Source organism: Hydra vulgaris, chromosome 05 (genome assembly GCF_038396675.1).
Source record: "Hydra vulgaris chromosome 05, alternate assembly HydraT2T_AEP".
In the NCBI taxonomy this organism is placed as follows: Eukaryota; Metazoa; Cnidaria; class Hydrozoa; order Anthoathecata; family Hydridae; genus Hydra; species Hydra vulgaris.
The window spans coordinates 106,291-125,244 of NC_088924.1; the positions used below are offsets into that span (position 1 = coordinate 106,291).

Below are 18,954 nucleotides of genomic sequence, written 5' to 3' on the forward strand. Positions count from 1 at the left end.
AATATTATCAGCGGAACAATTTCTACGAAAAAACTATTCCTCCAGTTTTTTGTTTTTCAACGAAAATTAATCAGAACATTTAACATTTCGAAAAACAATTAATATTTCTTCAATATCATATAAATAACATCAACAATAAATTACTTTAAACAACTTGTATAATACATTTTTTTATCTTTTAAAATCAATGCTGCTAGTGTTAATTCTTACCACTCAAACAAAAAACATTTATTCTATTTACCATTTCTGTTTTGGTATGATATTTGGTTTAACAAATGTAAACATCAAATATGCAAAGAAGAGCGAAACTTGCTTGTTTTAACCACGAAATTAAAAAGAAAAACAGAATAAAACTAGCTGTTGAAAAATAAATGAATGAAATGAAAAATAATAACAACTGCTTGAAATTATGAAGAAATAATGCTCTAAGAAAATAAATTTTATTAGAGTGCCTCTATAACAATGGCTTCGAGTTTTTTATCGTTTTTCTCTTATTTCCCTAGCTCGAATTATATACTCAGGTGAAATCGATGAATGTAACTTTCAGGCAGATTTTTACTTCCATTAATCATTTGTTGCTCCATAATCTGAAAAACATCTAAGAAATTTACTTTTTTTAGTATTATCAACATTATTATTATTATAATTATTATTGCTACGATTAATTATATTATTATTATTATTATAAGTGTTATTATTATTGTGATTATTATAATTGTTATTATTGCTATTATTGTTATAATTGTTATTATTATTATTAATATTATTTCAATTGTTATTGATGTTATTATTATTATTATTAATATCAATATTATTATAATTGTAATTATTGTTATTATTATTATAATTGTTATTATTATTGTTATTATTATTGTTATTATTATTATTATTAATATTATTGTTATTAATATTATTATTATTATTATTATTAATATTAATATTTATTATTGTTATCATTGTTATTATTGTTATTACTATTATTATTTTTTTGTTATTATTACAACTATTATTGTTATTATTATTATTATTAATATTAATATTATTATAATTGTAATTATTGTTATTATTATTATTATTATTATTAATATTATTGTTAATAATATTATTATTATTATTATTATTAATATTAATATTTATTATTGTTATCATTGTTATTATTGTTATTACTATTATTATTTTTTTGTTATTATTACAACTATTATTGTTATTATTATTATTACTATTGCTAATATTATTATTTTTGTTTGTATTATTATCAATAATATTATTATTAAGCTGGACAGAATAGAAAAAGCAAATAATATATCAGTCATACCAGAGTTGTTTAATGATGATCGATATTAAAAAGCAAAAGACAAATATGTGACGACGTTGACTGCAAACAACGTCCACGTGCACGCAATATTTCAATTGCCATTTTTCGTTTACAGTCTTGTAATTCACCAGTTGTGCGTGATATGTCTAACTTTTGACGTTTGCTAGGTGGAGAATCATCAATTTTATTGATTGATGGATTTTGTAAACCATTTGCTGCTCTATTGTCTGAAAAACATCCAAGAAATTTACAATAAGTATTCTGATCAATTTCTGAATTGAAAAAAAGCCCACCACCTAAAACAGAAAGCTGAGCTATCAAAAGATCATCAACATCTGGTGATATAAAATTTGGGATGACAAGACCCTTTTCATTAATGAAATTGTTTTGAAAGTTATGCAGACGCGGAGCAAACATGTGCAGTCGCACGCCGCGATTTTGCTCAGCGGAACGGAAAATCGGAAGCAGCTCGTTTGCTTCAAATGCACTAATCACAATGAAGAGCTTTCTTTTCAAAGTAGGCTCACGATCTACTACAATCAACCAAGAGATCTCAATAATAAAATCTTCTACGTTGGTATTAGAGCCTTTAACAACTGTGTGAATTCTTTTGTGACCAGTAAGCCTGGATTCCAACAGTCTTTTACAAAAAACTTTGAAAGTCTTGTTGTGCTATCAAAGATTTTATTAACTGGAACAATATCAACAAAACTCGTATTCTTGAAGCACCCTGTTGTCGCCAACTCTTTGATAGCTTGTGAAGTAGCAGGTTTATGTGGGATCTGAAAACTAGGTCGATAAACATGTCTTTCCTCTTCCAACTCAACTTCAAGTTCTCGTTCCTGCTCCTCGTCCAAAATGTTAGCAAAGCGTTTGTAAGTACTAACATACTCGTTGCAACGAGTAAGAATGTCATTACCAATTGATATAATTGCTTCACTAATGTTTTTAATAGAATCAAGATCATCGGCAAAATGTTTCTCTCAAAACGATTGACACTGACATTGAGACTCTTTTTTATGATTTTCGGAACTGGTTCCAGCAAACGAGATCCACCGTAAAGATGATAAAGCTGTAGCATTTCGTCTTCGGTACATTGCAAACCAAGTTTTTTTAGACCAGATTTTATGTTTCCATCTTTATGATTGAAGGCATATTCAGCGGCATCTTTGTTAGAGCGTTGAAGTCCTTGAGATGACCAATTCAAAAGCCCGGTCCGTACAGAGTCACAGCTGTATTCGATAGCCCGCCAACGGTTGTGGGAAGTTTGTGGTTCTCTGTCAGAGGCATTGTTGATAGAGCGTTTCATCATACATGACGATTCACGTTTTTTTTTATCAGATTTTATCTTTGCGATATTATGTTTAAAAGCAGACTCAGCGGCATCCTTAATAGAGCGTTGAAGTCCTTGAGATGACCAATGCAAAAGTCCGTCCCGTACAGAGTCACAACTGTTCCCAATAGCCCATCTAAGGATGTCAGCAGATTGTGGTTCTCTCTCATTATATTTCATTTGCTTTGTTATTGATAAGTGTACATCGTTCGCGGCGCAGTAGTAAATGGAGTGTCCTTTCCCAAGCAAACGCATGCGCATACAAGCTTGAACGAGACGATCTTTTGTCAGTCCTTTACCCAATGTTACACATCCGATAGTGTTATTAGGAAAACGTAAGTCTGTTCCTCGAGTATGAATATCATCAAGATAGACAACACAACGATCTAGCTGATGGTAATAAGGAGACACAGAAAACAGACATTTACGACCAACTCTGTCGCATACCATTAAGCAATCGTCTTTCCCAAAAAACACAGCAGCACACACCTGCTTATTTTCCCAAAGTTTTCTTAGCCATTCTTGAGCAACTTTTTCGTTGTCCATTTGAAGCATTAGTGCGCCAACATCAAGCAATACACGAGCCCCAGTTTTAACAGCTTTGTTCAGAATATCTTCGTCTAACGTGTCTGCACATGGGCCAAAATGGTAGTAGTTGTTATTTTCAGATTGAAGTAAGTAACTTAAAACCAAAGCATTTGTGCCTAATATCTGCGGTAAGTCTTCTTGTTTAATTGTAAGTGGCAAAAGCAACTGAGATTCGTTTGTGCCACTGAACCCGGTAGTTGGTTCTTTGGCTCCACTACCAAACTTGTTTTTGGAAAGACAAAGATCCCACGCTGACATCGAAATCTTATGAGGAAACTGTTTTGATTCCTTTGGAAAAACAGCTCTGGCTAACGAGAAATTTACCACGTTCATGCTGTAGCAAAGCAAGGAATACAATTGTTCTCTCTGTTCGATATCATCAAGATTAACGCCGTTCAAAGTATGCAAGTTTTTCGGCACGTTATCCATGCCGACAGCTACTATCCACCTTTCATACTCTGCGTGTTTGTAAGAACAGTTATCTAAACGTTTAAATACATCATCCATCTGAGCTTCGTTGAGTCCACTCATGTAGTAACTAATTTGCGTTAGAATAATAGCCACATCAGGATGACCGAATTCTGTTCTTTTCAGCAGCAACATCTTTAGCGCGAAACGGCACAGCCATTTGGGTAGTCTTGCTCACTGGATTGACCCCAAAGTTTACTCTCCAACGTTTTTGAAGGGCTATGTGAACAGACTTCGAAGCAAAGTATTCCTCTTAAAATCAGTAACTTTTCTTGCGATATTAAGTTCTCAGAAAAAAGCTCGTTCAATTGTGCAACTAGCTCTTCTTTTTCGCTTAAGTTGTTAGAGAGAATATACAATCGAACATATTTTTTATATCTTCTTCGCCCAGCTTTGCTGCAATTGAAATTTCTGGAAGTTGGTTTTCAAGACACAATCAACAATTTTACCACACAAAGTTTCGTACATGTCGAGGTTGCTGCTGAGAAATCGAATATTCGAAAATGCGTCTTTGCCACGACTACTTTCAACTTTGAAATAAATATGTTTATTTCCATAAATGCTTAAGAGGTTAACAGCAAATCTATTAACCAATGTTAGGACTGCCTGAGCTATTTTCCATCGTTGTTGTCCGCCTCCATCAACAAGCAACTGATTGCCGATGGTGTAAACAACCTGATACTTGACATTCAGAATCTCGCTCGCTTCATCCAAGACGTCCCGTGCGTGTCTTCGAATCCAACTGCGCAACTTGAATAGCTGTATTCCATTATCATCACCTTTACGACATTGCTCCAGGTCTTAAGATCAAGAGATAATCGGTACTCAGGCGTAGTCAACATCAATCCTCGGTCAGCTAGGCATTTCGATGAATATCAAGAATCTTTCTGGCTTTTAAGTTCATGTTGCGGTGGCATGGTACAATGTAAACTCTTCGGTTGAGAAGTCCACCAAGTTTATCAACAAGAGCTTCATAGTTGGTATTTAAAGGAGCGAAGAATAGTTACTCGAACAAGTTGGTCAAGATTAGACAAAGAAACTGCTAATAATGGAACAATCACACTTGTTTTTCCTTCTCCCATATTAAGCTGTTGGACAAAATTTTTGTTAGAAATTATCATACTGCGGGCAATATCAACCTGCATTCGACGAATTAAAAAGTTTCCCTCGAGCTCAAGAATAAGACACTCAGGATTCTCTCAAGGGTACCGAGTTTTCGTGTCCTTGATTGATTATTTCTCGAGAAAGAATTGCAGGTGGTGATTCGTCACGAAGCAGTTTTAGAATACGAAAAGCGCGTTGTTCTGCCGTCCAGGATACAATAACTGCACCAACGCGATCGACGACGTTTTGTGGAATAGCGTTTTTATCGTTAATGGCAAGACAAGCTCGTGAAAACGATGTCAACGGTAATATGCAAGGAATAATCACAACTGGGCTAAGTCTTCGCCATAGGCCTCCAGCAACTAGGGCTTGACCCACTATATCATCTTTTTGTGGTTTCATTGCATATAACACTTCTTTCCACCATGTTTTCAGTTTTGAAGTATTAGCCTTAATGATATTATTGAATTCTTCCGTTAGATCAGCTTTTTTAAATTCTTTTTCAACTGTTCCCAGTTCATTAAGTTCACTAAATGCTTCCAAACTATTTTGTAAAGACCTGTGCATATATTGGACAAGAGCATCTTTACTTTTAGTTGTATTGCTACAAAGTGACGCCAAGGGTATTGACTGGTTATTCTCGTTTGAATTACTAATCACTCTATTGCAGTTTACTAATGGTAATTTTCTAAATAAATCTTTTGCTTCCTGGTTATCTGAAAGATTTCCTATCGCAAAATACAAATCATTCTTTTTGAAAGATATTTGGAAACATTACTATTTACAAAAGAAGGAACAGAACCATCTACATATGCAAGATTTGCTATTGGAAGAGGAAGGGAGGGTTGCCATTCACGAATTTTCATCTCTATTTCTGTAAAAAACAATTTCAATTTTGCGTTATTTTCCCATCTAGTAAACAAAGTATTAATCTTTCCTTCTAACATACGAACATTAACTATATCATCACATGAATTAAAACTAAAACACCTCGATATCCATTGCTCTTTGGCTTGGTCTTCAATTAGTTTTATTGCCTTATCTTTTGAATTTTCATACATTTCCTGTACTTTTTCAACTGAATAACTAACAGATAACTGAAAAGAAAAGAGAGAAATTTTTTATTTCCTCCTTAATTACGGAACGAATTGCTTCGACATCAACTTTGTCTCTTCAAGTTGATCGTAATCTCTGACAGTTGGCGGCTTAACATTAATTCTCATTATTGCAATTGCTAATAGGCTAAAAAGAAGATCGACGTCTTCGCCGTTAAACGCTAAAAAAGATAACAGCAACGAAAAGTGAAATGGGCAGAAGCTCTGTTCATTCACATTTTGAGCTAATTCATACAATTTCAAATAACTATCAGGAATGCTTATTTCACGCCATGTCAATAATGAAGGAAACAAAATATTATCTGACTGTTTGAGCTGCTTTTTTTTTTTAATAATTTGCCACAAGTTTGTCGAAGGATCCAGGCGTATGCCTTTCCACTGATAAAAAGTTTCCATAAGGTATCTTGACCATTTTACTTCTGTTTTCTTCTCATCATAGTTGTATGTCCATGCAGTTTGTCTCAAAATATGGACCACCAATCTTTTGTTCGTTGTCTATATTTAAACAGGCGCTTGGGTTTAGCTGATATTTATGACACCAATAGGCTCGCTCGTTAAGAATCTTCCTGATCTCATTCTAATTTCATTTTTTACGTTTTCAAAAATGTTTTGAGTATACAGTTCTTGGTACTTTTCTGCATTGCTTAACAAAAGCTTTGCAGCCAAAGCAAGTCCTTCGTAGCCATATGTTGACCGGAGATTTGGCAACCAAGTGACATTTTGCATATGTTTTAAATGTGGCGGATAGAATGTGCGAGCTGGCGCTAGATTTGAAATGCTCTTTAAAAGATGAATCGCATTTCGTGTTAGCGGTTTGCAGGAGAATGTACGTCCAATCTGTAACAAGCGCATTGAAGACTCAGTTCCTGTCAATCCCGTGAAATGATCTGGAAGTGAACTAGATGTCATTGCATGAAGAAGAAAAGCTAGATAAAGCCATGCTTCTTGGTTGGCAGGGCCTCGAAGTTCACACAGCCGGTCGTCGAGATGATAAGCAAAGCATGGAGGAGATAAAAGTTCATCAAAGTTGATTGACACACTTTGACCGCAACTGTTTTTCTGATTCGGTCAGCTCAATTTTTTTAGCATATGGTAATAACAACACTCTTCGGCGTAGACAATCTTTATTAACTTTAGGATCATCTTCGCATAACAAAAGACCGTTTTTCAACCCAAACAGCGTTCCAAAATCACCTTGGCGATCAGCAACAACCATTCCCTCATGCTCGCGTGAAAATAGTTTACCAGTTTTTTCTTTAAAACAAAGACCTAATCGAGGCAACTCTACGTTTAACCGTTGTTCTTTTATTTGTAGTTGAGCATTTATTTCTTTAATGTGAAGCCACAAGTGGACAAATTTTTTAAACTTGAGACGACTCATTCCTCCTAAATTATAAATATTGTCAAAAGTGTCGCTGCGAATGTTAACTAAATATCGTTTCCTCTGTACATCAAGCAGAGTTTTCTTTTGCAAATCAAATTGGTAAGACAAATGCTGGTTAGAATCTGACTTAAAGAAGCTGCAATCATTAACTTTAACCGGTCTAAAGTACAGAACTTTAGTTTGTTTACAAAGCCAATGGCTGAAACTTGAAACGAAATGATCAGGGAAATATCCTTCAAACACTCTACTGGGAATTAGTTCGTACTCATCCTTTTCTTGTCGACGTTCCACAACAACAAGACCGTGAGCTCGAAGAGAAAATGTAAATATAGAGCCTTGCAGTTTGTGCAGGGTTACAAACGTGCCAGACCTTTCAGCAGCAGGTTGTACTTCAAAAACACAGGTACCGAAAATTCGTACATAATCAGGAGATGTGGTAATTGATTCTGGAAGTCTGCCGACTGGATTTCCGTCAACTAAAAACTTACCGCTCAAAATGCTTACTTGCAATTTTACCGTTCTGTCAGCTGATACTTCAAAAACATTGTGGTACCATTGACGAGCAGGTTGCAAATAAGACGTCCATTTGTTTTTACAATTACCTGTTCGGAAATCGGACCAACGCAAAGACAGAAACTTAGCAAATATTTCATCACCATTTGAAACTAAAGTTTGGACTGCAAAGTTCTCAAAACGCAACCCTATATGTCTAACACGTCGAAGCAAACTAATTCTTTCCATATCGACTATGTCATTATTAAGAAGAATATTGTCATGAATTCGAGCCACTGCGAGAAGCCACGACACAAATGTATTTTCGTTAACTATGAGATGTACATGAGAATCATCAACATCAAAAGTAATTGCTGCAAATGCTGCTACATCAACTAGCTTTGTACGGATTTGCTGGGTATCTTTTACTGCGGAAATCATCATATCAGATAGTAACTTTTCAATTTTTATAGCCCACTTTTCAGCAATATTTCTACAACGCAAAAGTAGGAGGTTCGCTTTTGAGCGAATTGATTCAGTTGATAGCGAAGCACTCTCTTACGAATGATGATCACGACTTGAAGTTGATTATGTTTTTTCCAGTTTTCACTGATGCTGTTTAAAAAATCTGAAAGACATTCAATCAGCTTACAACAAAATTCATCGTTTCCGAGATCGCAATGAGACTCAAAATATACAACGGGATCATCACTTAGTTCCTGAACTGCAGGCCCTACTTGCCATAAGATCTGTGCCACCAAAGCAAACACCGATGACATCTCAAAATTCAATAAGCGCATTTCAAAAGCTCTTAGTAGATTTCGAAGTTGCAATCGATGACCAGCTCGGAGTGAACCAAATGCTTTAAACTCATTAATGTCAAGATGCTCGGGACATTTTGCTTGGGAAGCGAGGACTTCGTTTTCTGTATGAGTAGTTCCCGAAATCCATGTCTCTTCTATATTATATGGCTCGTTCCACGCCTTCATCGTGTGAAATATATTTTGGACAGCTTTTTCACATTCAACATTTATAAAACTTTCAATTGACGTTTCGTAAAAGAGACATATGGTATATCTTGGTAAGGTTTTAAGTAGCAGTCAGAGTCAGAAATATTTGAAACTTTTACCATTTTGAATCTCATGTTTGAAAACAATTCAGCGGTGCTACCAAGGAAAACCAACGATGAGTAACATTCACTACTGACCCATCTATCTAACTGCGGATGATCTTTCCATTTTTGAGTCATTCTTCTGTTTTGAAATTGATTTCCACATAGTTTATGTTGTATCAAGAATAAAGCATCTCGAATGCAACGAATGCTCGCAGGTATGCTCAATTCAAAGACAATCAAGTTTTGTTCCCAAATGCAGTTTATTGGAATTGGGTCTTCATATACATTGATACGTATGGAATTGGCTCTTTGTAATAACTTACATTTTAAACACCTGTAGCAACTACCTTTATAGCCAATTGTGTGACTAATACTGCTGTATTTAACCATGATCTCATCGTAACGCTTTTTTTCTCTTTGAAACTCAAACATCTTTAGTTGTCTTTGCTGTTTAGCATGCAATAGAATCTCGTTTCTTTTTTGCTGCATCTCTGGATTATCCGCGGCAATTTTTTGTCCCAGGGAATCTTCACACAATTTTGATATAATGCACGGATAGATCGCAGTTTTGTTTCTCGTTGTGAAGTACGTTTGAACGGCGAGCGCATTTTTCATGTCATCAAGACGTGGGATTAACAGTCCAGCAAATAGGTTTTCATCAGAAAGCTACTCCGATATTGAGACATTATTGTCCATTCTTTTATTGCAATACTATCTAGTGCCGCAAGTATCATATAAGCTGACAAAACCATTCGACTGGATCCAAGTGGATCGTTCTTGTAAAATGGGAAGCTCAAATCGAGATACTTTTTAAGCAAATTAAAGAGTTTATCACTGTCTTTTATGAATTGCGAAACATTTAGCGAGAAATTTTGCCACAACACGTTTCTAACCCACATTTCAAAGTCCCATATATTTTCTTCAATATGATTATCTTGGCCAAAAGACTCCAGAAATTTGATGTCAAACAATGCTGTTACTGGTTTGGAGCGATTTACGCATGAAGGAATAGGCACATGAGAGCTAGGGGGTTTTTTCACTTCTTCGAATGCTTGGCTCAAACGACTAGTTGCAATTTGACTTAAGCTATGGATTAAATTATTATGTGCATTAGGAGCCGAAATGTTGATTTGCACCGATTCACCGCAGGCCTTCGAATAGTCTCTCCATTGATTTTCAGCAATTTTTCTGTGTTTCTGCAAAACGTTATAACTATTCTGTAATACTTCTGAAACCCATTGTATTGTTAAATTTGGTAATAAACAATTTTTACTGATGCTGCTTTCGTTAAAATCGTTGATTAATTTTTTTAGTTTTGCCATTCGTCTACTTATTTTGCTCATCATCTGCATAAGAACATCCTGTTCGTTTGTACTATTGGAAAAGTTGTCAAGGAAACATACCATAATATGAATCATCAGTGATTTATAAACTACTGTACCTTCGTTGGTTCCTATTTCAGTTACAAGTATAATTTGAAGCACGCTTTTAATTGCGATCCATTCTCCAGAACGACGCCAAGGACTTCCAGAGTGCTTGCTCGAAAGAACATCATCTCTTATAATCTTCTGAACGCGATTTGAGTCATAAACTGCTTCTCTCGTACCAGACATTGCTCCCAGGAGCCATGACATGACAAAGAAAGGCTCAGCAACATCACAAGAATCTGCATGGCTGATTCCAGCTTTTGACGTCGTTTTCAGTGTTTTGTCAAAAATGTTGTTGCACAGTGTAGCAACTTGACAAGCAAATGCTTTGCTCAAGAAGCGATCGAACGGAACCCAAACCGCTCTCTCAGGGAATGTTATAAACAAATCACCTGCAGCCATTACTGTTTCGTTACTTGCTGAAGTTCTAGAAACACTCATTACAGCGTTTTCTGTATCAATATTAGGTCTTCTTATTGTTATCACCGAGTTTTGAGCACGCACAAATATTGCAAATGTTTGTCCTGGCTGCAGTGCGTTAAGAGCACCTAAAATTTGATTTTCATTTACTCCACTACTTTGCACGTTTTTCCATGTATGCAATGTGTTTTGGATCAATTTTATACTTGGTGTAGGAGTTTCCCAACTGCGCAAACAGTCAAACGTAAACCGGACTAAAGTGCCATCAAGTTCAGTCTTATCTGCAGTCAGCGGCAAGCGACGCGTTAGAAAACGTTATGAAGAATGAACTCCAACTGTTCCGCCTGAATGTTTTTCTTCATATTTAATTCTAAAACAAAAAAATACTTCTAATGGGATTAATTATATTAGGTAAGTATTTTGCTTTTGTTTTTTCTAAAAAGTTTACGTCAAGCTAAGGTTTAACCATTAAACAATTTGAGCGCATAAAACAAAAAAAATGCCACTTTCATCACTTGCCGATTTTAGTTTTTTTAAAGCTTTCATAAACTTTTTGACTATTGTGTTTGCTATTTCAGTCAGCTTATGAAATTTACACAAAGAGTTGGACCGATAATTCGTTTTTGGAATAGAATTTTTGGTTACTTAGGCACTTTTTATATTTTTTGATTCTTTCAATACTGATCTATAAGCTCTTAATGAAAAATAAACAACTTCTTTTCGTTATTCCTTCGCAACAATAACACCAGAGATCATGGTTTTTAGGAAGTTAAAACAACATGTTATGGCAATTTCATATTAAAAAGAGCAAAAAAACGAAAAAGACGATTCTACTTTTGCAACTTTATTTTAAGATCTTTTTTTAAAATTTGGCTTTAAAAGCATTAAGCATCTAGGTAATTTCTTTATTTTTATCGAAGCGTTTAGCAAATTTAATTATTGCATCAAGAACTTAAATATAATATGAAGAGGGAAAACTAAATTTAAGACAACGATCAAAAAAATGTACACAAAATGACTCATCAACTACTTATATTAATTAGGTAATAAAGCGTAAGAAGAAAAGTTAAATCCAACTGGGAAAAGATGTAAACAAGAGGACTCATTAACCTGCCGCATGAATAAATGGTAAATAGGTATCCCAACCAAAAAACAGCCAAAAACTATAAAAGCTCAAAAAAAGTTTTTTTTTTAAAAAAAAAAAAAAACCTTTCTAGGACAACTTTTGTTTAAGGCATTAAATAACACATTTTACCTATTTTGCTTATCTAAGAATTGTGTTTCTAACTGATTTTATAACTAAGAGAACTAACAGTTAAATATGAATTGGAGTATGAGTTGTATATGTTCAATCCTGTCTATTTCTGGTGGCAGTCGGTATGTAAGAAAAATGTTATGGTGCAGATATTCCGTCTCTTCACACTCCTCCACATTATCGACTTTTCCTTCAAATAAAAAACAAGTTTCAGTGAACATAGTTGACTTGACTTACATCAAAGTCAATTCAAAGTCAAATTAGTTTTGGAGTAGGTCAATTATACCAAATTTGTCATACCATAAGTAATATGAAATATTGCAAAACAATCAGCAGCTCTTAACACTCACCCTCGTTTTAAAGTAAGAAAGCGTTTCAAGACCATCTAATAAAATTGCAAATAGAATTTTTCAAATAAAAAAACTCAAAACGTTGCTCAATTTTTAGTACAGAGAAAGTATGAGAAGAATGAGATTTGTAATTTTATTGAAGATAAATGATTATGCGATAAACTGATTATATCAAGCACACCGCTCAAAACGTAAAGCGATTGACAGTAATGAGCTAGCTATTATTTTGACATTTATTATTTTGACAGGATAAGCTTAAGATGCTTATAATGTGCTCTTTGTTAAAAGAACTTCCATCGGGAGAAGCAGAAAAACAGAGAAAAAACTCGACTGAATTTATTTTGGTACTGAAGCATAACGCTTAATTAGTAAAAACAGAAAATAAAATAAGAAGCAGCTTTAAAGCAAGTTACCGTAATTTTATTTTTCTTTCAATATCATTGCATATATTTTTTATTTAAAATATACTACATACATTATTATAAATAAACTACATACATTTATAAATATATTACACATACTTTCGTTTGTTTAAAATTCTATTAAACTTTTATGATTTTTTTTTTTTTTTGTATCCTACGAAGAACAATAAAATATATTTAATTCAAGAAGCAACTGATTTCAAATTTTTTTCATCTTATAATCAGTAAAATAGTAAAAAAAAAAAAAAAAAAAGTAACAACATTGGATTTATAAGAAATTGAAAAAGATTCGAAAAAAGTTTCTCTTGTCAATATGTAAATACATTTTTGTGTAAGTTTTATAAATAAATGCCATACAAATGCCGTTTAACTTGCCGAACAGTTTTAAGTTTTGGTAAATTTACAGTTTATGCATTTTTTGTTTTACTATCCATATTTTATTTTACTATATTTTATCTTAAATACTGATTAACTTTTTAATAAAGTAAATTTTTCAAGAATTTCAAGTTTAAACTTTCGTGGAATTTTTGAAGATTTTGTTTAAAGAAGGTTGGTTAACTTGGAAATAAGCTCAGAAAGAGTTAGTTTTGAAATAGTGAGTTTTTATAACGTTAAGACACACACTGAACATCTAATCGCTCCTAATATATAACCTTTTTGCGAGCTCAAAATACTAGAAAAAAAGTAGGAAAATTTTCAACTAACTTTTTATAAAAACTTTAAAACATGCTATGCATCATATATCATATATATAAATATATATATATATATATACATTTATATATATATATATATATATATATATATATATATATATATATATATATATATATATATATATATATATATATATATATATATATATATATATATATATATATATATATATATATATATATATATATATATACATATAAATATAAATATATATACATATATATATATATATACATACATATATATATATATATATATATATATATATATATATATATATATATATATATATATATATATATATATATATATATATATATATATATATATATACATATATATGTATATATATATATATATATATATGTATATATATATGTATATATATATATATATGTATATATATATATTAGGCCGGATCATAAAAATTAACTTTTTTTAGAATTTGTGAAAAGTGGCGTGGTATAGTGTTGTTTAATATTTACAAAAAAAATATTTCTAAAGAATTGATTATACTTTGCATTTTTAGGTTTTAAGGTTTTATATGCTAAGTATATTTACCTTATTACATGCATTAACTGAAACATGCATTTAACCCTAATACTAGATATAATCCCAAGGTTATGAAATTGAACCAAACCTATACCTACCTAACTAAAATAACCCTAATGATACGATTAACTCCAACGCTATTATAACTTTATACTATTATATTATTATTATTATATTATTCTCTTTTTATATGATTGTTTATTAATTTCTGCTTTTATCAACTGATTGCAGAATTTTACTGAAATTCTAATATGTTATAAAATTGTAAAACAATAATGATTTCAAGATCTAAAGCTTCAAAGAATCGTCATATACTTTTTGAAGAAGGTCGTGAATTACACAATTTTTGCTTGCCAACGCACAAGCAAGTATGCAAAGCATACTTGTCTGAGAAGAATTATGAAACTGAACCACTACGGTCTGTTTGTAAGAGACTAGCAGAGAAACTTTTTCAGATATGGATTAAAGCATCAGTTCCTACTATAAGTCTTCGAGGCATAGAATTACAGCTGGAGAAGTACATAGACAATGTTCAGAAAGTGATTCGATCAAAGTCTGCAACAGTCAAACAAGATAAAATAGAAAAAGATCTTGACACATTGTTTGACATTTGTTTGTGTAAATGCAAAGAACTTTCGTCTTGTTGCTGTCCAATGGTTCTGAAGGTGCCAGCAATTGAGCATGACTTCCTAACTGATCAACGCACTATACGTGTTGGCAGAACAGCTGGAATCGACAAGAAGGAATCCGCACGTGCTGAGAGGCGTTTAAAACAAAAATCTGATTCATTTTCAAGGGAAGAGACTGCAGTTAAGTGTGCCAGAGTCGTTGAAGCATCTGATAATGAATCAGATAATGAAACAGACAACAATTCTGACACCGAAACTTATTCCCCTTCCGTATCAGATGTCGATACCGAAGTCACATCTACTCGTCTGAAAAACCGTTGTTTAAAAAAATATTGCTTTACAAGCAGATGGTTTTGGCATATCAGATAGAGCAGTTGCCGCGATTGTATCAGCAACTCTGGTTGATTTTGGTATAGAACATATGGGGCCAGTGGATCGGAACAAAATTCGCAGAGAACGAAAACTACTGAGAACATCCTGTAAAAATGCTGATTGTAGAATTACTGGATTGTATTTTGATGGAAGGAAAGATCAGACTTTAAAACTTAAGGGGGATAGGCAGAATGTGATTTCTGAGGAACATATTTCCATTTTATCAGAGCCAAATTCAAAGTATGTTGATCATTGTACGCCAACAAGTGGATCAGCCAAATCCATTGCAGATTCAATAATTGATACTGTTGACTGCACGAACCTTGTTTGTATTGGTTCTGATTCAACTAACGTTAATACTGGTTTAAATAATGGAGTTATACGCAGAATGGAAATTGAACTTGGTCGACCACTGCACTGCGACATCTTTTTCACTCCTTAGACGGTGCAACAACTGGACCCCATTCATTTAATGGACCAATTGGCAAGTCTATTTCAATGTCTGTTCAGAAACCCATAGTCAGCTTTGCCATATTTGTTGGTGAACCTATTATATGCAATAAGCAGTTGTTAAGCAGTGATCAACTGTACTTTTTCGAAATTGTTAATGCGGTGAAGAGAGTGTTGTACCAGATGGATTTAACTCTATAACACCTGGGCGACTAAACCATGCAAGGTGGTTGACACTAGCAAACCGTGTTCTACGCCTCTATATATCTACTGAAGATCCATCAAATGAACTAATACTTTTGGCTAAATTTATTGTGAATTCATATGCGGTTGTTTGGTTTGACATTAAGAAACATTCAAACTGCTGGAACGCTGCTCCACACTATTATAAAATGATAGAAACATCACGATTTCTTCCTGTGCGTTATCAATATCAATAATTGTTCAGCAAGTTTTGAAGCGCAGTAGCTACCCGGCTCATATCGAGAGCATTATTCTGGCTATGCTCAAAGACAACCGTCAAGTGATCCGTAAGCTTGCGTTGAAGAGAATTCTTCGTGCTCGTGAAGATGACATTCCAAATCGAAAATTTCAACTCCCTGAGATACGATTTCAAGCGACTAGTTATGAAGAACTAATTGACTGGCAAACACAGCCCCGCTTGGAACCTGTTCTGACAAAACATATTCCAACTGTACAAATATTGGCATGGCTTTCGTCAGTTGAAGACATAGTTATTGACATTGAACCATTTCCATGTCACAATCAATGTGTTGAACGTGTGATTAAAATTGTGACTGAATCATATCTAAAGTTTATGGTCATGCAAAAATCGTGATGGCTATATTTGCGTTGAACTGGAGCGCCGCAAGTTGATGCCTCACTTTGACACAAAATCTGAATTTAAGTATAGTTTCTAATCAACGTTTGCTAATGATATATTGTTTTGACTGTTCAAATAATTTGAACTTTATTATAAATTCAATCAATAAATTATGTAACAAATGAGCGTTTTTAAAATAGTGTATTTGAAAACTTCGAAGGTAAAAATACAAAGTATAGCAAAGTAGTAGCGAAAAACGGTTTGCAGCATTGCATTCAGCGTATTTGAGAGCCAATTACTGGAATTATATATTATATATATATATATATATATATATATATATATATATATATATATATATATATATATATATATGTATATATATATATGTATTTATATATATATAGTCATATATATAGATATATGTATATGTATTTATATATATATATATATATACATATATATACATATATATAAATATATATTTATATATATATATATATATATATATATATATATATATATATATATATATATATATATATATATATATATAAATTATGTTAGTTTATTCTACAAACAGAGTGCTCAATGTTCTTAAAGAACAGAGCAATAATAAATTAGTAAAAACACTTATCTAATTTTTTCTTACTTCTGCACAGTGTTTTTCCATCAAACCTAATGATGAATTATCGTATATTAATAAAAATTCAAATCTTTCCCCCCCAAATCTTATAACAAATTCCCATTTCAATTGACAATAGACTAAATCAAAGCTCTTCTAATGAAAATATTATTAACTCTTCCAAACGCGTGAATGAAGATGCTCTTAAAATAAGCAGATTTAAAAATTTCGAGCTAAAAATTGAAACAAAACAAGCAAAAAGTAGAAATAGAAATACAATTTGGTTAAACCCTCCGCATGGCAAAAATGCTCCAACAAACATTAGAAAAGCATTTTCAAAATTAGTTGACAAACATTTCCCTCCCTCTAATAAATTGCATAAAATTTTTAACAGAAACACTATTAAAGTAAGCTAAAGCTCCACAAAAAATATTGAAAGAATTATAAAAAGCCATAATTTTGCATTGATTAATAAAAATGAATTTCTCAAAGAAAAAAATACTGAAAATTGTAACTGCAAGCAAAAACTTGACTGCCCTATGAATGGCAAATGCTTATCAAAAATTATTATTTAAAAATGCATTGTTTCCTCGCAAAACAAGCCTGAAAAACAATATATTGACTTAACCGACGGCAAATGGAAAAACGTTATGCCAACCACAAACAATCTTTTAAATATAAAAAATACTCAAAATAGTATTTGGCAACTAAAAGAAAAAAATATTAATTTTAAATTAATTTGGTCTATCCTAAAAACTGCGCCTGCCTATAATAACATTTCCAAAAATGTATACTATGTTTACAAGAAAAATTTGAAATTACTACTAATTTAGGCCAAGAAAATTTACTGAATAAAAAATCAGAATTAGTTTTTAAATGAAGACATGAAAATAAGTTTCTTTTAAAAAACTATAAAAACAATTGACCAGTCCAAATTTATCCACATTCTAAAGAATTCTTTTTTATGAATTTTTAATTATCTAATTTAGTTAATGCAACTTCATGGTTGCAAAATACTACAGTTATTACATAATTAATTATAACAATTCCCAACTTCCTATGAAATAATACTTTTCTATAATTTGAAAATTTATTAAAGTTTAGACCTTCCGCTGATAAACCTACTGATGGAGAAACACTGTGTAGAAGAAATAAAAATTTAGATGAGTGTATTTACTAATTTATATATATATATATATATATATATATATATATATATATATATATATATATATATGTATATATGTACATATATTATATATATATATATATATATATATATATATATATATATATATATATATATATATATATATATACACCTTTCAAAATGATGCAAATAATCTTACACTCTTTGAATAATAAAAATGTAAGAAAAACTAGTTCAAATTGACCAGTGAAATCATAAGTTTTAAAAAATTAAAACTTTTTAAATATTTTCATTACCACTGGTCTCAATATATAACTGGTTAGCGTGTTCTATTGTTTTTTTTAAATAAAAGTGAATCCAAATTTGGTCTCCTAAGATGGCGGCGATCAGAGCTTTTATCAATGACCGATATACTTTTTATAAGACTTTACAGAAATATGAAAGTAATTAAACAGAGCTTTAAATACAAACTATGATGAAAACAAATTTTTAAAGAGTTTAGCCACCAATGATTTTAAAAGAAATCAGACACCAAAACAAATGTTGTACTTTAGTTATGAAATTTATATTTATAGCTTTAAGCAGTTTATTTAATTAGTAATTATGAGTCATGAGCTTTAACTTTTAGTTACCCAATGCAGTGTGCTAGAGGTTCTTAACGTAACTGCATGGTAAGCAGCAGTGGTGTCTACTTACAATTTTGACAAATTTTCAGTTTTTGTAAACCAGATAGGTACATGGTGCATAAAGTATTAGCTGAGTGCTGTGAGCACACACAAGTACGGGAATCCTTCTAAGATTATTTAATAGATGAATGTAATTAATAGATATAATATTTAATAAGAATAT

The 18,954-nt window shown here is 32.1% G+C and overlaps 1 protein-coding gene across 1 annotated transcript; it reads right to left on the reverse strand.

The window, feature by feature from the left end:
* Positions 1-78: 78 nt before the first annotated feature.
* On the reverse strand, positions 79-4,857 carry LOC136080429 (uncharacterized). The gene is made up of 2 exons (XM_065797053.1): positions 1,316-4,857; positions 79-587 (listed from the first exon to the last, which is right to left on the reverse strand). Exon 1 carries the CDS (start codon positions 3,837-3,839, stop codon positions 1,959-1,961), a length of 1,881 nt encoding a protein of 626 aa, XP_065653125.1. The 5' UTR covers positions 3,840-4,857; the 3' UTR covers positions 79-587; positions 1,316-1,958.
* Positions 4,858-18,954: the final 14,097 nt, after the last annotated feature.